We start from the raw sequence: 27,373 nt of genomic DNA, 5'->3' as shown, positions 1-27,373 counted from the left end.
GCAGAGGAAGAAGACCCAGAAAGTAAGACAGAAGGAGTAAAGGCCTCCCCTTCCTGGCCTGGGGATCTTCCCTCATTCCCCCCTCTCACTTCTTTGGTACTTCCAGGAGCCTTCTCCATAAACCCTGTCTCACTTTGAGCCCCACTCAGCCTCTTGAGACTCTCCATCTCTCCTGACAGGAGAGCAGTACCACACCATTTTCCTCCTGGCACATTCCTACTAGATGTCAGTAGAGCCTTTCTCTGCTAGGGCATCTACTGCTTTCCAAGACAATTAGGGTAAGAGGGAGCTGTGGACTCTTACGGGGGTGTGAAATTTTAGGCATTTCCTTGTTAATTTGATTGCTCTGTATCAGTAGTAGTTGTGACTGTTTCACTCAGTTACCAAAGGGCAAACTTACCTTATCACCCTATAATTTACTTTCTTGCAACTCCATACTGTCTAGTCAGTATGGAGAGGAGAGTATCTAGGCAGAGATACAGGCAGAGGGAGAAGCAGGCTCCATGCCAGGAGCCTGATGCGGGACTCGATCCCGGGACTCCAGGATTGCGCCCTGGGCCAAAGGCAGGCACGAAACCGCTGAGCCACCCAGAGATCCCCAATTTCCTCCTCTTGATAGGATTTTGCCCTGTTCCTTGAGAAATGATACAGATTTCCTAGTGTTTGTTCCCAACAATGCATTTGTTCTTCTCCTGGGGATTTTTTCATAAAAATAATTGTAGGAAAATGTCCCCATCTAAGCCACCACGGAAGGATGGCCCCATTCTGAACTAGATCTTCTCTGATTCTCAAATTTCTTCTCCAATCTCAGGAGGATTTGGTTCATTCTGCCACACTATTGAAACTGGAAGTTGGGATAGGCACCAGAGGCATACAGGTTTGGGGGATTTGATAGTACAGACATGAACCAGTTGTCTGCTGAAGCTTTATCTTTGTGGGGTAGGAAGTGAGGCCATCTACTGAGAGTGAAAGAGGAAGACCAGGGGAGCACACAGTTAATCACAAGAGCAATTGGCCTATGCAGAGTGGGCAAGAGAGCTGACCAGAGATGCTCCATAATGTTCTCAGCATTGTTGAAGGCCCAGGGAGAGGGGTGACCTTAAATTTTAAGTTATATCAGTTTGTGTATGTATGTATACCAGCTGTGTCGGCTGCCTGATATCACTGCCTCATCTCCCTCTCTCCTTTTACTGGTTATAGCACTAGTGTCCGCTAACTGGAAACCTCAACCACACATGTAACCAGCCAGTCAACCACCAATCTTATAGACTCAATTGCCTAAATATTCCCCAAACCCAGCCCCTCTCATTTGCTCTCACTATACTCTCTGCTCCTCTTCTCTCTCCCCTCCACCTAGCAATTAGAGTGACTTTCCAAAATGCTTTTCAAATTCTCAAATTTGATTATGTCACTCCCCTACTTAAAGTCTTCCAATAGTTCCTAGTCATCTATGGGCTTCATTCTTTTTTTTTTTTTAATTTTTTTAAAATTTTTATTTACTTATGATAGTCACAGAGAAAGAGAGAGAGACAGAGACAGAGACACAGGCAGAGAGAGAAGCAGGCTCCATGCACCGGGAGCCCGACATGGGACTTGATCCCGGGTCTCCAGGATCGCGCCCTGGGCCAAAGGCAGGTTAAACCGCTGCACCACCAGGGTTCCCTATGGGCTTCATTCTAAGAGCAGTAGGAGGCCTTTGGAGGGCTTTGAGCGTAGAGTGATATGATTTGAACTACATTTTCTAAAAGTCCACTCCGGGGGATCCCTGGGTGGCTCAGCGGTTTCGTGCCTGCCTTTGGCCCAGGGCGCAATCTTGGAGTCCTGGGATCGAGTCCTGCATCAGGCTCCTGGCATGGAGCCTGCTTCTCCCTCTGCCTCTATCTCTGCCTCTCTCTCTCTATGTCTATCATGAATAAATAAATAAAATACTTTAAAAAAATAAAAAATAAAAATAAAATTTCACTCTGGCTTTTGTTTTTGTTTTTTTTAAAGATGTTATTTATTTATTCGAGAGAGAAAGAGAAAGGCAGAGACATAGGCAGAGGGAGAAGCAGGCTCCATGCAGGGAGCCCGATGTGGGACTCGATCCTGGGTCTCCAGGATCATGCCCTGGGCCTAAGGCAGGCATCAAACTGCTGAGCCACCCAGGGATTCCCCAAATTTATTTATTTATTTATTTTAAAGATGTTATTTATCACTCTGGCTTTTGTATAGAGAATGGATTTGAAATGAGGGCAAGAGTAGAAGCAGGGAAACCAGTGGAGAAGTCTTGTAATGCAGGTGAAATAGTGGCTTAGACCACATGCTGGTAATGGGGATGGAGGTAAGTGGAGGGATCTGAAACACGTTTTTAAAATAGAATTGATAGGAAGGAATCCCTGGGTGGCTCAGCAGTTTAGTGCCTGCCTTTGGTCCAGGGTGTGATCCTGGAGACCTGGGATCAAGTCCCACAGCGGGCTCCCTACATGGAGCCTGCTTCTCCCTCTGCCTGTATCTCTCATGAATAAATATAAAATCTCTTAATAAATAAAAAAAAATCGAATTGATCACCTTTGCCAATGGTTCAGATGTAGAGCGCATGGGAGAGGGAAGTGTTATGAAAACCTCCTACTGCTGGGGACTCCCTTATTCCTTGGCCTCTACAGCCCTTCACCTTTCCCTTCTCAATGACCATGCTTCTCTGTCTTTTCATCGCTCTGCATTCACTGCCACCTCCTTAAATGAGTGTGCTTCCCCAAGGTCCATGACTCTTCCATTTTGGCTTCATCAGTGTTCTCTGGGAAAGCATGTTCACCTTTTAGCTGCAACTCTTAACTATATGTTGACATTTTCCATGCCTACATCCCCATTCTCGACCTATTTATCATGCTCTGTGTCAGTATTACTATCTGTAATCGGCACCTCGAATTTAACGTGTCCAAAATGGAATCTGTTCTTTGACCCTCAAGTGTGCACCCATTTTCTATACTCTTGACCTCAATGTTTTCACCATCTCCCTAAATTTTCCTCACTATATACTTACTAGCAGGTCTTCATCTTCCCCTTTCTCTCCATTACTCGCCCCCACACACACATGCTGTGAGCCAATAAATTCCATAGTCTTCAGATATGCTTCTTATTCAGTGTTTCCATCCATTGCCAAAGCCACTGATTTATTTAGTCCCTCATTATTTCTTGCTTGTATTATTCTAACATTCATAAACTATTCTTTCTCTAGCTTTTTCCTCCAGGTTTCTGATCCCTAGAATTATTATTTTCCTGGGGTTGTTCTACATATGGCTTGGTCAAAGTTCAGGTGATGTCACCAGAAACTAACTTCCTACCTCCTCCCTGCCCTGCTTCCTCTGTGTTGACTCCATTCCTAAATTCCTATGTTCTATTCTCTTTATGCTGCCAGAATTCTGGACTTTCTCATTCAAATCCACAGATTAAAGACCTAAAATGGAGACTCAGGGGCTCTGATTGGCTATGTGTGTGCTCTGAACTTTCACTTGAACCAATCAGTGTGTTCAAGAGTCCAGTATGTTCTCATTGGCTAAGGATGAGGTAACATACATCCTTGGTAAGGGAGTTGAAGTTTCACCCAGAGCAGAATGGTTGAGAGTGGAGAAAGAATGGTTCCCTAAAAGCAAAACGAGGGTACCATGATCACAAGAAAACAGGTGTGATGCTGGGCATCATCTACTACAAAGTTCCTCTTCCCCAATCCTTTTTCTTGTTCAGTGGTACCAACCTTCAATTTAACCACCTGAGGTGGATCCTTGGCACATCCCTCAAATCCCATCAAATCCATTTTTCCTTTCAGTCCTCAACAACCAGCTGCTAGAAACTATCCTTTTTTTAAAAAAAAAATTATTTATTTATTCGAGAGAGAGAGAATGAGAGAGAGAGGCAGAGACACAGGCAGAGGGAGAAGCAGGCTCTCTGCAAGGATCCAGATGTGGGACTCGATCCCTAGACCCAGGATCAGGATCACACCCTGAGCCGAAGGCAGACACTCAACTGCTGAGCCACTTAGGTGTCCCACTAGAAACTATCCTATGTGCTCACAAGGATTCATTTCCTCCAACTCTTAACATGTTTCCCTGGCCTATTAACTTTGGATTTTGCCACATGATATGCTCTGGGTCAATGGGCTGTGAATATATGGGAACTTTGCCACCCTCAACCAGAATCTTAAATGCAATTATAGGATTTGGCTGGGGTACATTTGCACTAGTCCTTTACTATGAAAAAATGTTCCAAATAGTGGCTATTCCTTCAACCTGGATTCCAAAATGAAAAGACACAGGTAGCTGAGTCTAGCAGAGTGATAGCTAATCTGCAACCTCCTTATTATATGAGCATAAAAATAAGTTTAAATTGCCAAATGCCATGGGACCCATGAGACTATAAAGCTGTTTGTTATGCAGCACAACTTAGAGAAAGCTGAGTAGTACATATACCTCAGTTCCAGTCCTTAATATTTCTACTTGGATCATTGCAACCAATCTTTCTTTACTCTCACTGCAACATTCTCCTACTTATCCTCCTTGCTTGTCTTTGGGCCTCCTCCGGCCCATTCTCCTCCACTTTGCAGTGACAGGGATCTTTCTTTTTTTTTTTTTTTTTTATGATAGTCACACAGAGAGAGAGAGAGAGAGGCAGAGACACAGGCAGAGGGAGAAGCAGGCTCCATGCACCGGGAGCCCGACGTGGGATTCGATCCCGGGTCTCCAGGATCGCACCCTGGGCCAAAGGCAGGCGCCAAACCGCTGCGCCACACAGGGAACAGGGATCTTTCTAAAGGGCAAATCTGATCATATGATTTCTCTGCATATCCCTGATGTCTCATCACTATTTTCAGGATAGAATTCAAACTCCTTGGTTAAGAACCCAACTTTTCAGGATCTTATCCAGATCTCCAGCCTTATCTATCTTCCTTCCCCATGCATCCACCCATTGCCCAGTCTCACTAACCCCTTTGCAGTTACGGAAGTCATGATGTTAAGGTAGCAGTATTTTCACCCACCCTGCTGGCTCTGCCTGCAATGCTCTGCCTGTTACTCATGGAGAGGACATTTAGTTGTTCATCGAGACTTACCTCCAGCCACATCTTCTACTGAGGAACCTCTTGCACAAGGTGGATTTGTCTCCCTTCCCTTCTCTGTGTTCCCACAGTGTCCTGTGTTCCCCTACTCTTCTCATAAGGCTCACTAATTTCACTCTTTCCTGGCCCTGAAGTTCCACAAGGTCAAGGACAGGTTCTGGTTTGTCTCTGTGTTCTCTAGGCTTGGTGGTACCTCACACAAAGTGTCTGGCGATGCTTGGAAGATAACTAAAGGAAAGAATGAATGCACGTGTTGGATTTTCTGCTACTTATGTCTTCAAGATTCTTCTGCCACCAGCATTCTCCAGTCAGTCTTTCACACTGCTGCCAGACTTATCTTCCTAGAAATAAGATTTAATCATGTGACTTCCCCGCTAAACAAAAACCTCTACTGGCTCCTTTGTCATGGTCTAGTTTCATCCACTCCTTTGCTCTCGGGCACTATTTGTATGCTGATGATGCCCAAATTCCAGTCCAGAACTTTCTCTGCTTCTAGATATAAAACTGCCTATTTTGCTTACCTACTCCGGTGTCTTGCAGGGACCTTAAGCTAGAAGAGTCAGATGCCCATTTTCGTCCTTGAACCTTCTTCCTCTCTTGTGTTTTCTCTCAATACATACCATCATTCACCACTGAGTTGCCCAAACCTGGAAGCTGGGAGTCACCTCTAAGAGACAAGTTAAGAGGAGTACCTGAGTGGCTTAGTCAGTTAAGCATCCAACTCTTGGTTTTAGCTCAGGTCATGATCTCAGGGTCATGAGATTGAGCCCCCAGTGGGGCTCCACACTCAGTTGGGAGTCTGCTTGGGATTCTTTCCCTCTCCTGCTGCTCCTCTCCCTGCTTGCTCTCTCTTTCTCAAAAATACATAAAATAAATCTTAAAAAAAGAAAGATAGGTTAAAAGCATGAATGTGGCGGCCAAGTAAATGGCTTCAACTGCTGGTTCTGCCACATAATACCTATGTGTCCTCAACCAAGTTCCTGCACCTTCTCAGACATTAAATCTGTAGACTCTCATCATAGCAGTACCTACCTCCCCAGGTCACTGAATGATAGAATCACACCAAATGCTGGGCAGGTATAACCACATAGTAAATACTTACCAAATATTAGTCTTTACTATTATAACGATCCTCTCCCTCCTTCACCCATCATCCAAGTACTAAGTTTGTAGATCCTACATTCTCAATATCTCTTGAATCTGTCCCATCCTCTCTGTCCTCACTGCCACCTCCTAATCCAGCTTCTGGTCCTCTATTGTCTAATGACTACAGAAGCTTCCTAACCTGTCTTCTTGACTCCATTCTTGCCCTCTTTAAATCCTTTCTCCATATTTCTCATGTGGCTTTTTCTGAAAACCGACTCAGCTCTGTCAACTTCCGGCCGAGCTGAACTTCTTTCAGTTCCTCAAATGGACAGAACTCTACTCTCCCTCCACAAATGCTGTTTCCTCTGCTGGAGCCTCTGCTCTCTGCCAGCCACCTCCACTGGCTGGCTCCCTCTTCTTTCTGCTCCCCACGCAAACATCAGCCTGCCTGCTTACCTCTAAAACTCTGATGGATGTCCCTGCTGGGCATCACTTTCCTCCAAAGTGCCTCCAATGTCCCCTATGCCAGCACTCATCACATGTCACCGCAGTGATGGTTTCAGTGATTGTTTTCAGTGAGCATCTCTCTTCACTGGGCTAGGAGCTCCATAGAGCAAGGTCTCTATTTTGTTCACCACCATATTTCTAAGAATTAGCACAGGTATGCCCCATAATAGGAGCTCAATACATTTTTAAATTGTTTAATTTACTTTTAATAGGTAATATATGCAACTAGTAGAAAATCCAAAAGGTACAAAGGAACATCTGGAAAAAAAGTCTCCCTCCACCCTGATTCCCCAATCACTATATCTATTTTCTTGAGGCTCCTTCCAGTATATTCTATGCAAATACAAGGATATATGCATACTCACGATGGGTGTGGTATCATACTATACATAGTATTCAACACCTGCCTATTATCTCACTTAACAATATATCTTGGAAGATCCTCCTTTCCAGCCTATATAAAACTTAAAAAAAAAATCTGCATTAGTGTACGCTTGTAAATTTGTATCGTAAATTACTCAAGCAGTCTTCAGCCACTGGGTATTTAATTTGTTTTCAATCTTTTGCTATTATTTTTTTTTAATTTTTTTTTAAATTTTTATTTATTTATGATAGTCACACACACAAAGAGAGAGAGAGAGAGAGAGAGAGAGAGGCAGAGACACAGGCAGAGGGAGATGCAGGCTCCATGCACTGGGAGCCCGACGTGGGATTCGATCCCAGGTCTCCAGGATCACGCCCTGGGCCAAAGGCAGGCGCTAAACCGCTGCGCCACCCAGGGATCCCTTTTTTTAAATTTTTATTTATGATAGTCACACAGAGAGAGCGAGAGAGGCAGAGACACAGGCAGAGGGAGAAGCAGGCTCCATGCACCGGGAGCCCGACGTGGGATTCGATCCCAGGTCTCCAGGATCACGCCCTGGGCCAACAGCAGGCGCTAAACTGCTGCGCCACCCAGGGATCCCTCTTTTGCTATTATAAATAAAAATGTTACCTTGATTATCCTTGAACATGAGCCCTGCTTCCCCCCTTCCTCTGCCCCTTCTCTTAGCTCTTGCTCTCTGTGTCTCAAATAAATAAACAAAATCATAAAAATAAATAAGTAGATAAATAAATAAAATTAAGGAATATGATGATATCAAATGTCAATGAAGTGGGATGATATGGGATGATAGGAACTCTCATGCACTGCTGGCAGGAGTGTAAATTGGTAAACTACTCAGAAAAACTGAAGTTATGCATGCCCTATATCCCAGAAATTCCAGTCCTAGGACCTATACTCCTTGAGAGAGCCTTGCCCATGTGCACCAGTTCAGAGCAGAACCGTTCCTAATAGAACAAAAATGCAAAGGCTTAAAGTGTCCATTCATAGGGCAGACCGGGTGGCTCAGCGGTTTAGTGCTGCCTTCAGCCCGGAGCATGATCTTGGGGACCTGGGATCCAGTCCCACGTCAGACTCCCTGCATGGAGCCTGCTTGTGTCTCTGCCTCTCTCTCTCTTTCTGTGTGTCTCTCATGAATAAATAAATAAAATCTTTTTAAAAAATGTCCATTCATAGTAAAACAGAAAAATAAAAATTGTGATTTTTTAGTACAGTGGAAAAGCCTACAGCAATAGAATGAACAAATCACAACTTCATGCATCAACATGGCTGGGATGCATAACAATGTTGAGCTAAATAGGTACATCACAAAAGGAGTATGATTTGCTTTATATAAAGGTCAAAAAATGGGTAAAATTATTCTACAATGTCTGATGATGTGTACATACGAGGGAACACTATATTAAAAAGGCAAGTGACTGAAATCAGTGTAGTGGTTATGCTTCTGAGAAGCAACGGATATGTGATAGGAGAGGCCACGCAGCCATGGGCGGAGCTGCTAAATACTGGCTATATTTCATTTCATGGCCTGCATGATGATTACGCAAGTGTTAGCTCTGTCTTTAAACTGTATATGTTTCACACACTCCTCTGTATATATGATGTATATTACAATTTAGAGAACAGTTGCTTTTTTATTTAATTTTTTTAGTAGGCTCCATGCCCTCTGGAATAAAATCTTTTAAAATTTTTAAAAATTTATTTTATTTATTTACTGTAAGTAATCTCTACACCCAACATTGGACTCAAACTCACCACCCCAAGATCAAGAGTTGCATTCTCCACTGATTGAGCCAGCCAGGCATTAAACCATGTTAGTATATTACCTACTTAAAAATACATTTGCATTTTTGAAAAATTAGTCCTGTTTCTTTTCTTTTTTTTTTTTTAAAGATTTTATTTATTTATTCATGAGGGAGAGAGAGAGAGAGGCAGAGATACAGGCAGAGGGAGAAGCAGGCTCCATGCAGGGAGCCCGACGTGGGACTCAATCCGGGGTCTCCAAGATCACGCCCTGGGCTGAAGTTGGCGCTAAACCGCTGAGCCACCCAGGCTGCCCGGTAGTCCTGTTTCTATCATTTTCCTATTGCTACATAACAAGTCACCACAAAAATTTTTTTTTAATATTTTATTTATTTATTCATGACAGACACAGAGATAGGGAGGCAGTGACACAGGCAGAGGGAGAAGCAGGCTCCCTGCAGGGAGCCTGATGTGGGACTTGATCCTGGGACTCCAGGATCACACCCTGGGCTGAAGGCAGACTCCAACCGTTGAGCCACCAGGCGTCCCACTAGTCATCACAACTTTAGTGGCTTAAACAATACAGACATTTATTATGTCACAGTTTATACAGGTCAGCAGTCCAGGCATTGCTTAGCTGGGTCCTCAGCTCAGATTTTCCCAGGGCTGCAATCAAAGTGTTGACTGGGCTGCATTTCATCTGGAGGCTTGAATGGGGAAGAATCTACTTCCAAGCTCATTCAGACAGTTGGCACAGTTCATTTCCTTGTAGTGGTATGACTGGCCCCAGCTTTGTTGCTGCTGGCTATTGGCCTCTTATACTTCCTAGAGGCCAGTCACAGTTTCTTACCACTTGGCTTCCTCAACATGACTGCTTACTCCATCTAGCCAGCAAGTGAATCTCTTGATTTGATTCCCTAATTGGCTAAGTCTTGACGCAGTCTTATACAACACTTGATCTGGAAGTGATATCCTATCATCTTTACCACTTCTGTTGATCAGAAGCAAGTCATATAATCTGTCTGCACATAAAGAGAGGGGATTACAACTAGAGGCATAAACATCAGGAAGTGGGAATTTGGGGGAGTCTCCTTAGGGTTTGTCAGCCATAACGGTTTATTGTTTTGTGAGTTTTTTTGCCCAATTTCTTTTCTATTTTTTTTCCTTATCTACATGCAAGAGTTCTGTGGATTTTTAAAAAAGATTTTATTTATTTATTTGACAGAGAGAGAGAGAGAGTCCAAGGAGGCAGAGCAGCAGGCAGAGGGAGAAGCAGGCTCCCCACTGAGCAGAGACCCCAAAGTGGGACTCGATCCCAGGACCTCAGCATCATGACCCAAGCCAAAAGCAGATGCTTGACCAACTGAGCCACCCAGGTACCCCAAGAGCTATGTGGATTAAATAAATTAACCCTTTATTTGCCAAAGTGCCAATTCTTTTTTTTTTTAAGATTTTATTTATTTATTTGACAGAGAGAGAGCAAGCGAGAGCACAAGCAGGAAGAGTGGCAGAGGGAGAGGGAGAAGCAGACTCCCCTTTGAGCAAGGAGCCTGTTGTGGGAGCTCAATCCCAGAACCCTGAGATCATGACCTGAGCTGAAGGCAGACACTTAACCAACTGAGCCATCCAGGTGCTCCTCTTTTTAAAATTTTATTTATTGATTTATTTTAAGTAATCTCCACACCCAATGTAGGGCTTGAACTCACAATCCTGAAATTGATTCTGACTTTGATTTATGCCAAGATGAATCATAGAAGTGCAAAGAATAAACCTGCAATGAGGCTGCACGGAGGACAAGGCAGATATTTCACCTGTGTGTCAGGGAGATGCATCTGAAGTCCTATGGAAGAAGATGTTTTTCAGGTTGGCAATCTGTGGAACACTGGGTTTGCTGCTTTGTATGCCTCTATGACCTCATAACTCCAGAACGTCTCTTGTCATCAGTTGATGCCACACATTTAGCTCCCCAATAAGCCACATCACCAGATCACCAGTACCCACAGTCCAGGATCTGGGCTTTATGGTGTTTGCTGTATCACCTCCTGGGCACTCTCCCCTTACCTATGCCTGGACTGCAGGCCAAAAAGTTGTTTAATTATTTCAGGTAAGGCTTATTGTTTTTGTTTGTTAGTTGATTTGGTTTGTTTTGTTTTACCAGGATAGCCACTCTGAATCATTCAAGACTCAGTTCCTAGGCTATTGCCTAGAGGGACATCTAAACTTTCAGGCCAAGGTAGTTGTACCAACATCTTTGTGTGAATTGTAATTGTGAGCATTTAATTGATCTCTGTATTTATATTTGTCTCTTTCAGTCAATAGCAAGTTCCTCCAGGGTAAAGACTGAGTCTGAGTTCCCTATAGACCTGTATATCCATCTGTCCATCGGAGATGTCCATATGGGTGTCCCACAAGCACATCACCATGTCCAAAGCTGAACCCATGTAAAGCACCCCATCTGAGTGTTCACCTAGCACCCAAGACTCTATCATTGCATCTTGTATATTAGATTATAGTTTCCTGTTTATGAGCATATATCACTAGTTTGCGAGAAGCTGAGGGCAGAAATCATGTGAATTTTATTTATCATTGCATTGCTGGAGCCCAGCGCAGTGCCTCCATACAGGAGCTATTCAATAAATGTTCAATGATCTGAACTGGATCTCTGTATCTTCAGGACCAGGTACCACAGGAGTGCCTAGGAAATTCTCAGGACACGTTTGTTACATTAGATTCTAGGAAAGATGCTTCTCCCAAAGCCCTCTGCCCGCCCTCCTTCCCTGGCAGGCTTAGATTAACTGTAAGAGCCAATAGTTTGTCACATAGCAACAATAGTAAAGAATGAGCTACTGCCGAATAGAGCAGACGCTTGCCTGCCGCAGAGAGCAGAGCAGAGCTATTTTGAGATCATTTAGGTAGAGTCACAGTCTGATAGGCCCACACATTGTGGCGATAGTTACCATCAGCTTAGGGGTACGAGCCATTGAAAACATCTGATTTGCATGTCTGTCTTTTTTGCCATCCTTTGAAGAACCCTTTTAGAATACAAAGGACCAAATTTTAGGTCATGGTTTTCTTATTTTGAAGTCAATCAGACTTTTATTTATAATACTGCTAACATATTTTAATATTCCACCGAATTACTATACATTCTAATTTATAGATCAAATGACCACAAATTCCAAATAAAAAGCAGGTCTCAGTCCAAACTTCCCAGTATGGCACACATGGCCCTTTGTGGACTGTCTGGGCCACTTTTTCAGCACCCTCTCCTGCCTGGGTCCTCTCATTAGCATATGCTCCAGCCTTGGTGAGCAACACCCAGGCACAGTGGTAGGTGTTTCACTCATGAATTATCCATCCTCCTTTGCCTTGAGAGAGCCTCCATCGCTCTGTCTGGTGACTATCACTATGGGCTTCTCTCCAACTAGATGGCATGCCCAGAGGACAGGAATAGTGTTTTTCCATCTTGGAATCCACAGTCCCCAGCAAAGTGCTGGGCACAGAGAGGATTTTTGGGAAAGGCTGGTTCAGGGTATAAAGATTGCAAGTTCTTGCTTGTTAGCACTTAGGCTCTCTAATCCACTTCAGTCCTTATGGTGGGAAACCATACCTAACAACATGGAAAGTTACAAGTTCTGTGGCTGCTTTTGTGGCTTTGGCACTCTGTGTTCTAATTTTATAGAAAAGATTTTGGGATGGGGCACCTGGGTAACTCAGTTGGTTAAGTGTCTGACATCTTTTTTTTTTAAAGATTTTTATATATATATATATATATATATATATATATATATATATATTTAAGATTTATATATTCATGAGAGACAGAGAGAGGCAGAGACATACGCAGAGGGAGAAGCAGGTTCCCTGCTAGAAGCCCGATGCGGGACTCCATCCTGGGACCCTGGGATCATGCCCCAGACCACAGGCAGACACTCAACCGCTGAACCACCCAGGCATCATAAGTGTCTGACATCATGATCTCAGCTCAGGTCTTGATCCCCGGGTAATGAGTTCAAGTCCCATGTTGGGCTCCATGGTAGGCCAACCTAAAAAAAATTTTTTGTGAATATTTCTGTTTGATTATGTATTTATCTACAGAACTACCTTCCTTCCTTCCTTCCTTCCTTCCTTCCTTCCTTCCTTCCTTCCTTCCTTCCTTCCTTCCTTCCCTCCCTCTTTGCTTCCTTCCTTCCACAGACACTCATTGGCTATGAATTCTGCAGTGGTTTGTGTATTAGTTATCAGAGGCATGAGAAAGTAGGAGACCTGCTTCATGCCCTGAGGGTTCGTTGGTAACAGGCTTGAATATGCTGTTGGAAAACCTGAGTTCAAGCCTTTCCTTTGTCCTAGTTGGGGTCTCATGAAGGACATTTTACTTGCTTTAGAGCCTGGACTTCCCAGATCTTTAATAAATATAAACACTTGTTCTCCTGTTATAAGGAATCTGGCTCAAGATATTCAAGATTCCAGAAGAAAGGAAGATTGCCTGGCACCTGATGGACAGACAGTTAAGATAGACTGTCCTTTTCAGGGCCAGATAGACTGTGTCCTTGTTGCTACAGTAGAATAAAAGGAAAGGGCAAGGAAATCCACCCACTCAGACCAGATTGACAAATCTATTTGTTTGCTCAAGAAGTTTTTTTTTTTTTTTAAAGATTTTATTTATTTATTCTTGAGAAACAGATCGAGAGAGAGAGAGAGAGAGGCAGAGACACAGGCAGAGGGAGAAGCAGGCTCCATGAAGGGAGCCCGATGCGGGACTCGATCCCAGGACTCCAGGATCATGCCCTGGGCTGAAGGCAGGCGCTAAACCACTGAGCCACCCGGGCTGCCCTGCTCAAGAAGTTTGAGTTGAGTTCCTACCATGCATCAGGTCCTGAGTTAGGAGCCAGGAGAGAGAGAGAGAGATGGACAACACGGTCATCTTGCTGTCACCAGAAAAGGCCAACAAGGACTATAACACAGTGCAAAATGCAAGTGAGTCAAAAGTATAGGATGACAGTGGAGAAGTCTGCAAACAGGATTCAGGGGGATCAGGAAGGCCTTTACAGGAAAAGGGGTGTGTAGAGACCCGAAAGGTGATTGAAAATTAGCTGGTTAAAAGGGGGTGGTGGTGGTGAGTGTTTCAGACAGAAGGAATATGTGTGAATGTTCCAAGGATAGAGAAAGCACCTCACAAGGAGTATAGAAATGATTCCACTTTGCTGCAAGGAGGGAATTTGGAAGAAAGGAGACAGGTAGACAAGGGCCATTTCTGGGACACGAAACTGTATCCTAACATCAAAGAGGAATAATTTAAGGCTTTAAAAAAAATGCTTTTGGGATCCCTGGGTGGCGCAGCAGTTTGGCGCCTGCCTTTGGCCCAGGGTGCAATCCCGGAGACCTGGGATCGAATCCCACGTCGGGTTCCCGGTGCATGGAGCCTGCTTCTCCCTCTGCCTGTGTCTCTGCCTCTCTCTCTCTCTCTCTCTCTCTGTGACTATCATAAATAAATAAAAATTAAAAAAAATAAATAAAAATAAAAAAAATGCTTTTTATCCTGACTTCATTAGCCACAAAAATTTATAATGTAGAATGAAAGCTCCCCATAACACTTCTCTTACTCCAACACCCATTGACAGTTTGGGACATACATATTTTCTCAGCTTCCATTATTATTAATTACATTTATAAAAATAGAGCCATTCTATACCTGCTGTTCTCTAATTTTCTTTTTGTCTCTAGCAATATATGGAGAACTTTTTATGGTAGTACATATCTATCTACCTTTTTTTTTTAAGATTTTATTTATTTGACATAAAGAGAGACAGCATAAGCAAGAGGAGTGGCAGGCAGAGGGAGAGGGAGAAGCAGGCTCCCTGCTGAGCAGCCCAACTCCCCTATACAGGACTCAATCCCAGGACCCTGGGATCATGACCTGAGCTGAAAGCAGACGCTTAACCCACTGAACCACCCAGGCGCCCCTACCTACTCACTTTTATTTTTATTTATTTTTTTTTAATTTTTATTTATTTATGATAGTCACACACAGAGAGAGAGAGAGAGAGAGGCAGAGACATAGGTAGAGGGAGAAGCAGGCTCCATGCACCAGGAGCCCGACTTGGGATTTGATCCCAGGTCTCCAGGATCACACCCTGGGCTAAAGGCAGGCGCCAAACCGCTGTGCCACCCAGGGATCCTCTACCTACTCACTTTTAAATAACTGTTTCATTGCTTATTGTTTTTTTGTGTGTGTGATAAAAAATACATAAAATTTACCATTTTAACCATTTAAAATTTTTTTGTATAAATTGTGGTCAAAAATACATAACACAAATTTTACCATCTTAACTTTTTTTTTAAAGATTTTATTTATGAGAGAGAGAGAGAGAGAGAGAGAGAGGCAGAGACACAAGCAGAGGGAGAGGGAGAGAAGCAGGCTCCATGGCAGGGAGCCCAACACGGGAGTCCATCCCGGGTCTCCAGGATCACACCCTGGGCTGAAGGCAGGCGCTAAACCGCTGGGCCACCGGGGCTGCCCCCATCTTAACTTTTTTTTAAAAAATGATTTATTTGAGAGAGAGAGCTGCGCTTGAAGCCTGACGCCAAATTTGATGTCATAGCGTCGAGCTCATGACCTGGGCCAAAATGAAGTCAGACACTTGACTGAGCCCCCCAGGCTCCCCACATCTTAACCATTTTTTTTTCATCTTAACCATTTTTAAATGCAGTTTAATGGCATTGTGTACATTCACACAGCTATGCAACCATCACCACCATCCAGCTCCAGAATTTTTTAATCTCACCAAACTGAAACACTCTACCCATTAAAGAATATCTTACCATTCTTCTCAGCCCCTAGCAATCACCATTCTTTCTGTCTCTGTGAATTTGAATACTTTTGTAAACTTATTTAAGTGGAATCATATCCATAGTTGGTTTTTTTGTTGTTTTTAACATTCACAACTTAGAGGTGAGCTGCTGGTTTGTTTACCTTTGGGATGGAGGGGGGAACTATTATAATGCTGCAGGAAACAGCAGCTATCCTTCCTCCTATCCTTTTCTGTGCACTTGCATATCCTAGAGATACCAGGATTTTCAAATTCTTTTTTTTTTTTAAAGATTTTATTTATTTATTCATGAGAGACACAGAGAGAGAGGCAGAGACACAGGCAGAGGGAGAAGCAGGCTCCATGCAGGGAGCCCGATGTGGGACTCAATCCCGGGTCCCCAGGATCACGCCCTGGGCCAGAGGCAGACGCTCAACGCTCAACCGTTGAGCCACCCAGGCGTCCCGGATTTTCAAATTCTATAAGCATTTGGTATGAACCTAAACATTTATTATATGCTCTATTCCCACTAACAGTGTATGTAAATACCAATTCTCCATATCCTTGCCAATACTGGCTACTAAAATTTTTTTCAACAACAGATTTTATTAAATGTACGATATAAATTAAAATGCGTACTTGCAAACACTGACAACATTTTTAGAAGGGTATTTAAATCGATAATTCCTTGGAATGGATATATAGCCACTCCCACCACCCAGTCCCATTTGTATTTGTGGGAGGAACCCAACTTCATGAGCCATTCTTCCCTTGATGACAAGTACTTAGGACAAACTTTGTTGGGCCCAGAATAGCCCTTCTTGATTTAATTTTTTAAAAAGATTGTTCATCTCATAATCACGAGAGAGAGAAAGAGAGAGAGAGAGACATGGGCAGGAGGAGAAGCAGGGAACCTGATGTGGGACTCCCTCCCATGACCCTGGGATCCTGACCTGAGCTGAAGGTAGACACTCAATCACTGAGCCACCCAGGCGTCCCCTTAATTTAATTTTAGAATGAATGACTAGAAACAGCTAAGGTGTACTGAGTGCTTACTATGTGTCAAACACTGTGGTAAGCACTGTTCATAAATTATCTATCATGTTTAATCTTCACAATAAAGTGGGTCTAATCAAGAAATCCATTTTACAGATAAGGAGCCTGCCCAAATCACACGGCTGAGCCGGAATTTAAACCCAGTCCCGGTGACCTTCAGTGCCTGAGTTCTACTTGTAGTTTCTGCTCTCTCTTCTGCGTCTCCCCCTACCACCCCTCTCCCACCTCCCAGCTAGTGACCGACAGACAATTCCTTCTTCATGAACACTCTTAATCTACACATAGCACTGCATAGTTGGTTAAATCTCCATTTCATTAGGTTATATATAATCCAGGCTGATGATTCAATTCTGCTTTTTTGAAACTACCTGGTCTCATCCCTTTGCATCTGAGTGACTGTTATTTTTCAAGATGCCTTCAATGTGCCTGCCTTCTGGGTCTGGGGTCAAGACCCCAAGGTGCAAATCCTGGGAAGGAGCAGGAGGCATCAGAACTCTCAGTTTACAGTGGAGCCTTCCCTTCTGGGCAGGTCCATGGCTCCTGATTCTCCTTTTTGCAGAAGTTTCTCAGGAGAGGGTCCTCAGATCTTCTTGGACAGGCTTCCTATACCTAGACCTAAGGCACTTTTGGCCAGGCATGCCAGTTATGTTTGAATGCTGCTCACATGCAAGTTGGATCCTCTGCAAAAGGAGGCAAATCTTTTTCCAAAGGTCAGAAACTCTTCAAAAAGTTGGGTGAGCAATCTCTCAGAAGGAAACCATCAGCCAAGCTTTCAGGTGTTGTCCACATTTCTTTCCTCTGTCCTCTTTACTGCAAATGTGGTGAATAAACTATTAGAAATAACTGAATCATTCCTGAAGGCCCATTTTGACCTTAGTCCTACATGCTGAACCCATCCAAAACAACTTTAAGAAGGTACTTTCTTACTTTTTAAAAAGATTTTATTTATTTATGAGAGAGAGACAGACAGACAGACAGGGAGAAGCCGGCTCCATGCAGGGGGTCCGGACAATGGGACTCGATCCCGGGACTCCAGGATGAGGCCCCAGGCTGAAGGCGGCGCTAAACCACTGAGCCACCCGGGATGCCCTTAAAGTACTTTTTCAACTTACCTACTTTTTCTACTGCAGTTGGGGTGAATTAGGCCTGAACATCACAGGACAGAACTCTTCCTTGCTGGTAACCTGAGCGGCTCCATTATTCTCTTCACTCTTAGCTTCGTATTCTCCTCACCATTCACTTTGAAGAGCAAACAACCACATCACCAAAGTAAACTCAACAATAAGTAAACACCAGCTAAGGAGCATGAGATTTGAAATATATGAAAAAGTTTTTAACTATCTCCATAGATACTGGTTTGGGGGTTTCCTTGGGGGACACTAACAACCTTGCCACCTCCCCAAGTAGCAATCCACTCAAGGCCAAGCACAGCAGAATCCCGTAACGTGTAGGAATGCGAAAGTGTGCTGCGAGGCCCTCCTCTGCAAAGCTGTGTTTTGCACACACTTCATTTATATTCAAGAATTTTCTTCTGTAGCTACATTTTTGCTTTTTTGTCCATGCTTAGATTATCTTCAGCACATTACGGTTTTTGTCCTTCCCCGCATGTACATTATCCTTAAGGCACTACCTCAACGGGGTCTTTTATTGAGCCAGCCTCCTGGGGGAGGGTGAGAAGAAGAACCATAAAATGTCCTCAGGTCTCAGATGTATTCAGAAAAATAATTCAAGTCTGCTTTGGTGAGAGAGCGACCTGGTGGGGGCAAGTGGACACGTGGTGGGCCAGAGCCGGGTTTAGGTCTAGTCCTAAAGCTCTTCCCACCACTGTGATTGTTTCCTGTTTATCAAAATAATACATGCTTATTATTGTAAAACAAATTTTAAGATTCGCAGAAAAGGGAAACAACTTAAAATCCGTGTGATTTTTGGACGTGAACTGTCTGTCCCCTCCTAGGAAAGAGACGGAGGAGAGAGGACGCGCTGGGTCTCTGGCCCGAGAAACACTGGCCGACGACGGGGCACCCCCCCCCCCCCCCCGCCCGGTTGATTGAACCCGGGTTCGGAGCACCGGCCGCCCGATGGCCCGGGACGCGGGGCCATCCCCACGGCGCTCGCCTTCGGCCCCCTGCGCCGTGAGCCGGCGCCTTCCCCAGCGCAGCTCCGGGCCCCGTCACCCCCGATTCCCACCGGTCCCCCACGCAGAGACCCAGCCCAGGGACCTTCCCCCGCAAGTGTCCACCGACCGAAAATAGATCCCGAGCCTGCCCCCGAGCCCGCCCGCCTCGCCAAGTCCTCCCCTTTAAAGGGAGCCACCGGGTGACGCCGGGGGAGTTTGCGGAAGCGCCAACCGCGTTGGGGCCTTGGGCGGATCCCGTGATTGGAACCGGCCCCGCCCCCGGGTCCTCTTCCCCCATTGTGTGAGCGGCTCGGGCCCAGGCCCCGCCCCCTCGCCGCCTCCCTCCGGAGGCCCAACCCCTCCCCTTTTTTTCACCCCCCCCTTGGCTCATTTCCGGCCGCCGCTGCTACCGCTAGCCTGTAAGGAGGATTCGGCAGAGGGAAGAAACAACAGCCGCCATCTTGTTTGTGTGCTAGGCTGGGGGGGAGAGAGGGCGAGAGGGAGCGGGCGAGAGTGGGCAAGCGGGACGCCGGGCTGAGTGCGAACTGCTGGAGCCGGAGTGCGGAGGCGAGCCGGGCCGGAGAGAGGCGGCAGGGGCCGAGACAGTGGCAGGGGGCCCGGGGCGCACGGGCTGAGGCGACCCCAGCCCCCTCCCGTCCGCACACACCCCCACCGCGGCCCGGCAGCCGGGCCGGCGTCGACGCCTAGGGGGGACCATTACATAACCCCGCGCCCCGCGGCGCCTTCGCCCGCCGCCGAGGGCGGCCCCGAGCGGAGCCCCGGGGGGCGGGCGCTCCCGGCACCTGGCCGCCGGGGGTGGGGGCCGCAGCGGCGGCCGTAGTTATTTCCGTGCGGCGGGAGAGGAGGACGAAGGAGGCGAGCGCGGCGCGAGGAGAGGCCGCCTGCGCCGCCCGCCGGAGCGGGCCCTCCTCGGTGGGCTTGGCGTCGGCGCGGACGGGCGGGCGGGCGGGCGGCGCTGCTCGGCTCGGCCCGGCCCCCTCGGCCCTCCGGACCTGCGAGCTCCGCGCCCGGCGTCCTCGCCGCGCCTCCGCCGCCCGCCGCGCGATGTGAGGCGGCGGCGCCAGCCTGGCTCTCGGCTCGGGCGAGCTCTCTTCGGCCATTAGGGGCCGGTGCGGCGGCGGCGCGGAGCGCGGCGGCAGGAGGAGGGCTCGGAGGGTGGGGGCGCAGGTCCGGGAGGGGGCACCGGGAGGAGGTGAGTGTCTCTCGTCGCCTCCTCCTCTCCCCCCTTTTCGCCCCCGCCTCCTTGTGGCGATGAGAAGGAGGAGGACAGCGCCGAGGAGGAAGAGGCTGATGGCGGCGGCGGAGCTCCGAGAGACCTCGGCTGGGCAGGGGCCGGCCGCGGCGGGCCGGGGACTGCGCCTCTAGAGCCGCGAGTTCTCGGGAATTCGCCGCAGCGGACGCGCTCGGCGGGTTTGTGCTCCTGTGCCCTCCTCCGGGCCTGGGCGCAGGCCCGGCCCCTCGCACTTGCCCCTACCTTTTCTATCGAGTCCGCATCCCTCTTCGGCCACCGCGACCCAGCGAAGAGAAAAAGGAACTTCCCCCACCCCCCTCGGGGGCCGGCGGAGCCCCCCAAGCCCACCCCAGGCAGCGGGGCGGGGAGCCCTGGCCGGAGAAGAGATTTCCCGAGGATTCTCGTTTTCCTCGCCTGTATCTCCGAAAGAATTAAAAATGGCCGAGAATGTGGTGGAACCGGGGCCGCCTTCAGCCAAGCGGCCTAAACTCTCATCTCCGGCCCTCTCGGCGTCGGCCAGCGACGGCACAGGTTAGTCCCGGGAGCCCTGGCCTTCCACATCCCCCCTTGATCTTTTTTTTGCTTGGTGCACCGTTCTTCTTCCATTTTTTTTCTTCCCTTTTTTTTTTCCCCCCCTCCTCTCTTGTTAGTTTTCTGCTTCTTGATTAATTTTAAAGGTGTTTGAATGAGCTGGTCGAAGACGTCCAGTAGCCCAACCATTTTCTTTTGCTTCCTAATACATTCGTTGCAACACTATGTCATATCGATGTGTTCTGGAATTAGAGCTCTTGAGTGGTGCTATGGAAATAGCCTTTATTGTTGCTCCCATGCAGTTTAATTTTTGAAATGCCAGTGCATTTGTGTGTAAGGGCTTTTTATGCAATTTTACTTTGAATTTTTTTTTGTTGTTGAGAAATGAGGAATTGCGAATCCTTTCTCCTCTATTGCACTTACTCTGTTTTCTCTACTTTCCACTCTTCCTTTTCAAGGTTTTCTTTTTTTTTTTTTTTTGCACAAGATTTTCCTTTGAGCATGAAAATGTAAAAAAAAAAAATCATGATTTTATTTGTATGTATGTGTGATCCACGACTTCAGGTTTGACCTTAGGTTTAACGTCAAAGCCAAAATTTGGTTCGAATTATTTTACCTACCATTCCTAGCTTCCCCCCCCTCCCGTTTTTTTTGTTTTTTTTTTTTTATTTGCCTTAAGAATCAATATGGAGCGCAGTTCATTTTACATCTCCCATTTCTTTGGTGTGAGACCAAAATGTCTGAAACTCGGGTTTTAGGTTGAGAGAGAGCAGAGGTATTTTCTTTGCAGTTTGTAGTCACTTTCTCTTGGGGTGTGCGTGTGTGTGTGTGTGTAGATAACCGATGGTGTGGAGTTATGTACTTGGAAATCAAAATTAGGAGTGGTTAGGGTCCCAATCATGAACTGCATACATTAGTTGAACCGTATAAAAGTTTAAAATGTGCATTAGGTTCTGTATTTGTGTGTTTTTCTCTTTGTGCTTTAAACATATTTGGAGGTCCATAGTTCAGCGTAAAAAAGCTCTACCATTCTTAACTTCACTCAGTTGTGGACCAGCCCTTTTTGTCCAGGGAAATTCAGGGAGACTTTCCTCCATCATCCCCTTCTTATAATTAGTTTGGTGCTCTCCTGATGGCCCCCGACCTTCTCTTTTGCTGTCGTCGTTGTTTGAGGTGTCAGGATAATGAAGAGGAAGAATGGCTGGCCATCTGACAGTCCACAAGATATTCCCCCTCTACTACGGAGCATCTCTTTAACTCAACGTCATCTCTCCATCTGCCAGTGAGAGTGTATAATGGAGTTAAATGTATCCTCTGAGTTTGTAGAGAACTTCTAAAGCATGTTTCTAAGTAGGCTGCATTTCGGAGGGTGAAAATGTAAGGATATGGCAAATGCGTTGGATGCTTTGCTTTTTTAAGAAAAATGTGTCATGAGTTTAAGATAACCTGCAAAGATTGAGGATTTTTGCAGTTTTGTGCCTTTCTACTTCAGAATTGTAAAATTGGCAGTGCAAGAACTTTGATCTATCCTTATTCCTTGAACTTTCTTTGGTCTTTACAGATTTTTTTTTTCTCTTACGTGCCTTTCTTCCTCAGAACTATTAATGCATATCGAGTATCATATTCTTTTGCACTTAAAGTACTCAGAGCGGTTTTCAGATCACCTTTAAACATATTTCTGCCTGCAGGTTTTTGTGTTGTTTCTCTAATTTTTGTGAAATGTGGTAATGGATTTTACATTTTAGTTCACCGGAGACTTGAGATGCTGTAGAGAAAACTTCTTTAATGTGTTTCATTTTGAATACTCCTGATTTGAGTAGCTTATTCTTGGAGTGTACTGCAAGGCCTAAAAGCAAGACTGGGCTCTGTTCAGACACCTCTCTTCAGGTGCTCTCCTGCCTTCTCCATATTTGATCTGTGTACTTGGCAACTTTAACTCGTTTTAGTAATGTCTCACCTGTCTAGAACACAAAAACTATTTTGCTACTTGAAATATCTTTGGATAATTATAAGAGTCCTAAATGTATCAAGTGGGTTTTTAGAGTAAAATATCCTCAATATTGAGATGAGCTCAATTTTAATACTAAAAGTTTATCTTAGTATTAGTTACCTTTCTCTAAATTTTGTGATGAGAGCTGATCTCCCTGCCCCCATTAAGATTATACTCCAGGAATTCTTTGGTGTCCAATTTTTAAACCTACTCAGTCTGTTTTTTTGCGGGGAGAATAGAAGGAGGTAGTTGTAAAGAAAATACTGTCCCATTGTGAACTTAATTCAAGTTTGGTGATCTGACTTTCTTTTTTCGTAGCCAGCAGTGTATAGTATAAGTTTGCAGGGAACTTTTAACAGAGACACTTCACACTTCACTTTTTAAAACTTAAAGTTTTCAAACATGTAACTTTCTACATTTTGACTTTTGAGTTATTAACCTGGGTATTTTATAAAACAGTGTAAGTTTTAGGTAATTGATTATGAATTTTATCTAGAACTGGGTCAAAATGATCCCAACATTCTAAATATCAAAAACTTTTTTTTTTTTTTTTTTTTTAATGATTAGGGCTTGCGATTTTAGTAGTGTAAGTGTACCTACCAAGAGTATTTGCATATGCCAGTTTTATAGAAAAGGAAACTGGAAGCCAACTGGGTTGACATAGTAAAGTGTTAACAAAACAAATTAGTGTTTAAATTCCAACTTCTGAATTTTTAAGGTTAGCCACTGATGCAGAATAAAAATGACTTCTCATTAGATAGTCAAAGATTCTTCTAAAACATTTCCAGATTGACTCAAATAACTTGAATTAAGTTCAAGTTTTATGTGTTGGAATGGGGAGGAAGAGGCTTATTTTTTAGCTTTCACATCTTTATGTTCCTGTTTGAATATTTGTACTTGTTCCACTGAAAATCTTATTTAACTTGGTATTTGATAAAGTCAAATGACTTTATGTTCTTCAACCAAAAGAAGTTATAAAAGCCATTTGCAAAAATATTTTGGTAAAATTATTGATCAGGAAAGTTAGCAGGTAAGTCCTGAAAATATTTCTTGATCCTATTTCTAAAAATCTGAGTGATGGGCTTGATGAGGAGAATAGAGGATATGTTGCTTTCATTGTTCACTGGAAATGTTCTGTCACTGGTTTTTAAACACTTGATGCTGTGTACACTGAGAACAGGCTCTGGAAAGATGGGTGACAGCATTAGGTTCTGGCATACTAAGTAAAGATCTTTCTGGTCTCGCTATCAGTTTTGTAGTCCTACTATGTACTAGTGTCAGAATTGGCTTAGATTTTATGCTTCTTTTTCATTTCAGAGGTACAGGGCAGGTAGGATATAAAATATATCCTTTTGACCACTAGATTAATATACATAATTGAAAAGTGGCAAGGATTTTTTTTTTTATGTCAGTTATACTTTCTCAAGACACTATTGTGGATTAATGGTTTATTATCCTAACCAGAATGAATGAGTTTGGTGGAGGCCATTTCTTTTTAGCTTTGTTTTTTTTTTTTAAGATTTTATTTATTTATTTATGAGAGACAGAGAGGCAGAGACACAGGCAGAGGGAGAAGCAGGCTCCATGCAGGGAGCCCAACGTGGGACTCCATCCAGGTCTCCAGGATCACGCCCTGGGCTGAAGGCAGGCACCAAACTGCTGAGCCACCCGGCCACCCGGGCTGCCCTCTTTTTCAGCTCTTAAACCTGTGATACTGTGTTTTAATTTTATTTTTAAGGCATGTATGTTTACATTAGAATTCTGCTTCTGGAGTTTTTCAGTTACGGCTCCTTGGTCCAGTGAGGTATTGCTGACCTCAGTGTTATGTTGCAAAACATTTTATTAAGTGCCTTGAACACTGGCAATTGCTTATTCTCGAGGCTTTGTGAGTTCATTTATAGGGCTTCAAGAAGGTTATCTGTGGTTGATAGTTAAAGTGGCTTTTTTTTTTTAAGCAACTTGTTACGTTGTAAATCTTTTTTTTTTTTTTTTTTTAAGTTTTATTTATTCATGAGAGACACAGAGAGGCAGAGACACAGGCAGTGGGAGAAGCAGGCTCCATGCAGGGAGCCCTACATGGGACTCTATCCCGGGTCTCCAGGATCATGCCCTGGGCGGAAGGCGGCACTAAACCACTGAGCCACCCAGGCTGCCCAAGTTGTAAATCTTGTACATATTACATACAATATGGGTGCCTTTTTCCAGCAGAAATTCGTCTGTCACAGACGTAAGAAATGCATTGGCATGTCCAGTGAATGTATAATGGAGAGAGAGGAAACGGTTTCTGCTTTTGGTTGCCTTTTGGCATTATTTTCTGTTTTACTTTGCTTTTCCACCTTCTCCTTAGTCTATTCTATAAAAAGCGAGATAAATTGAAACAAGAAGTTGAAAATAAGTGCCTAGTGGAGTTTGTAGGGACATTAAGTGGTAAATAGGAAAGGGGAAAAAAAAAGGAGTAGGAAGAATGTTGCAGATACAAGTGGGAGTGTAAAATACCTCTTCCTGGTGTATTTACAGAAACAGTTTTAGGAGCCGTTCTGCCAATTCATGACACCCAACAATTAATAGAAAAATAAGACATGCCTGTTTTGTGTGTATTTTATCGTCTTAGGGTTTCTTCTTTGAGAATTTCTGAAGTTGAATTTTTTAGTTTGGCAAACAGGAGAGAGATTAATAGGCAAGTTAAAACTTAAATTATACCAGGTATAAAAATGTTTAACATTGAATTTTGCAGATAAGTTTTTTCATGTGAGGGATGTTAGTTTTCTGAAATTTTTTATTGCTCAGTTCTCACAGGTTTAAGAGAATGAATATTAAGGTATTAAGCTTCTTCTGAACAGTTTAGATATCCTTTGTTTTTAGATACAGATGTTATTTTATAAATGTGTCAAAAGGCAATTAGGAGTAATACAGTTGAGAGAGAAAGGAAAACTAAAACTCCGGAAAAAAAGTGAGCGGTTAAGAAAAAGGGTTTTTGGAGAGACTACTTTAGAGTTCAATCCCAGTTGTGCCTTTATTAACTATGTATCTTGGACCAATTAACCTCTTTTTCTCAGCTTCCTTACCTGTAGCACCCACCTTCCAGGACTGTGGTGAGGAATAAATGAAAAGTCTTTTTATCAAATGCTTAGGAGAGTGCGTGCTGCAGTGTAGCATGCACTCATTGTGTTGACGGTTTTTAACCTTACTGAGTAAATATATAGCAACACAAGCCAGTGGTAGATTTTTTAATGGATTTACAGATAGACTGGATAAAGAGAAAGCCCAGTTCATGAAATTCAGAGAGTAGTTGTCTTAGAAGTAAAGCTTATGGTGCAGTTAGCCAATAAATCTACTCAAAGATTAAGTTTCTGAAGAGTGTAAGAATGTGGTAGCAGAGATTAAAATAAAAGTAGAAGTACTATATGTACTGTCATATAGGGTGTCTTGTATATGAAAGTAATTAAAATGGAAATCAAGTATTTAAAGCATAATGAGAAATCAGCAGATTGTTCTTACTGGAAATGCTCAAGTTAAGAATGGCTTTTTACTAAAGAACTGTGTGAGCACTATTTTTTTTCTATTTTCTGTTTGCTTATCTGGGTCTTAAAAGACGACTTTCTTAAAAAGGAAGAGGCAGAAGAAAAGGAGCAGTGCAGTGGTTTTCAAAAAATTTTCTTTATTTTATTAAAAAAATTTTTTTACTTAAAAAAAATTTTTTTAACCATACCCAATGAAAACAACATTTTACGTGGAGAACTAGACACCCTGCCTCAGCCAGTGGACAAACTACTTACCCTTACTACCTGTAATATACGGATTTTTTTTTTTAAGATTTTATTTATTTATTAGAGAGAGAGGCAGAGACCCAGGCAGAGGGAGAAGCAGGCTCCATGCAGGGAGCCCAATGTGGGACTCCATCCCAGGTCTCCAGGATCAGGCCTTGGGCTGCAGGCAGCACTAAACCACTGAGCCACCTGGGCTGCCCTATACTGATGTTTTCTATTACATTTTCTTTTTTTTTAAGTGCTTGTTTTGACCCACTATTGATTTCATGACCCATTATTGGCTTGTGACCCACAATTTGAAAAATACTGGCTTAGAAGAGTTGACAAGCTGGCATTCATCTGTACTGGACTAACATTTTCTGTATACTTGGCATTTATCCTCAGTGCAGGGAATACTCTGGTAGTCGAGACGGAGATGGACCCTTCCTTCCCATAGTGTATAGATACAGAGATCAGAGCGACATTTGAGACTGATGTGACCAACATTATTTTGGGGAAGTACTGTGTATATTGGGAGAAATGAGGACCTGTAACGACTGTTTCTTTCGCAGCTGTCTCTGAGGAATTGGTGTCTGATCTTGAGATCTGAAGGATAGAATATAGGGTTAGTAAGAGTGAGCCCAGGCTGGGGACAAGAGTGTAGCCTGCTAGGGAACCTGTTAATATCCATCTGGATGGGGGGATAGCAAGAGACAGGGCTATAGAAGCAAGAGACAGGGCTATAGAAGTAAGAGCCAGTTATGCTTGGCTTATAATACTTATTGGAATTTAGACTTTCAATTTTAGCTCTTTTAAATGAATGGGGCATAAAATTGTACCTTGATGCTTGCCTAAAGTGTGGAATGCTTTGGAAAGGAATAGGGAACAATATGAAATGGAGACCAGAGAGATGGCTGTTTTAGGATTCCAGCTGTGATGAGGGTGGCCTGAATTAGTAGATGGAAAGCAGTGAAAAGATGTGAGGAAAGTGGGTGATTAATTACACATAGGATATTGTGATAGAGGGACCAAGGATAATTCCCAAGTTTCAAGTTTGGGCAGCTGG

At 44.2% G+C, this 27,373-nt stretch overlaps 1 protein-coding gene and 3 long non-coding RNA genes across 6 annotated transcripts in view; 2 read left to right on the top strand and 2 right to left on the bottom strand.

Annotated features, from left to right (window-relative positions):
* Window positions 1-5,094: 5,094 nt before the first annotated feature.
* LOC119873626 lies at window positions 5,095-12,556 on the bottom strand. The gene is made up of 3 exons (XR_005365560.1): window positions 10,619-12,556; window positions 5,611-5,756; window positions 5,095-5,317 (listed from the first exon to the last, which is right to left on the bottom strand). It is a non-coding gene; the product is annotated as an uncharacterized LOC119873626 (long non-coding RNA).
* On the top strand, window positions 10,377-11,461 carry LOC111097642. Its single transcript, XR_005365555.1, has 3 exons — window positions 10,377-10,437; window positions 10,551-10,911; window positions 11,120-11,461. It is a non-coding gene; the product is annotated as an uncharacterized LOC111097642 (long non-coding RNA).
* A 4,821-nt stretch (window positions 12,557-17,377) lies between the features above and the next one.
* Window positions 17,378-18,683, bottom strand: LOC106559373. 2 transcript variants are annotated; one of them, XR_005365559.1, is made up of 3 exons: window positions 18,303-18,683; window positions 17,785-17,911; window positions 17,378-17,482 (listed from the first exon to the last, which is right to left on the bottom strand). It is a non-coding gene; the product is annotated as an uncharacterized LOC106559373 (long non-coding RNA). The 2 variants fall into 2 exon arrangements; XR_005365558.1 differs by lacking the exon at window positions 18,303-18,683 and having other exon boundaries at window positions 17,785-18,296.
* A 1,229-nt stretch (window positions 18,684-19,912) lies between these two features.
* The window catches only part of EP300 (E1A binding protein p300), an 80,204-nt gene continuing 72,743 nt past the window's right edge, over window positions 19,913-27,373 (top strand). Inside the window, exon 1 of one of the 2 annotated variants that reach the window (XM_038550446.1) lies at window positions 19,913-20,571. In XM_038550446.1, the coding sequence (XP_038406374.1) occupies window positions 20,478-20,571 (94 nt within the window). In that variant the 5' untranslated portion in view covers window positions 19,913-20,477. The remainder of the gene's footprint in view (window positions 20,572-27,373) is intronic. The other variant, XM_038550447.1, reaches the window with a different exon arrangement.

This window comes from Canis lupus, chromosome 10, assembly GCF_011100685.1.
Source record: "Canis lupus familiaris isolate Mischka breed German Shepherd chromosome 10, alternate assembly UU_Cfam_GSD_1.0, whole genome shotgun sequence".
Lineage (NCBI taxonomy): Eukaryota > Metazoa > Chordata > Mammalia > Carnivora > Canidae > Canis > Canis lupus.
This window is presented reverse-complemented; position numbering and strand designations above follow the sequence as displayed.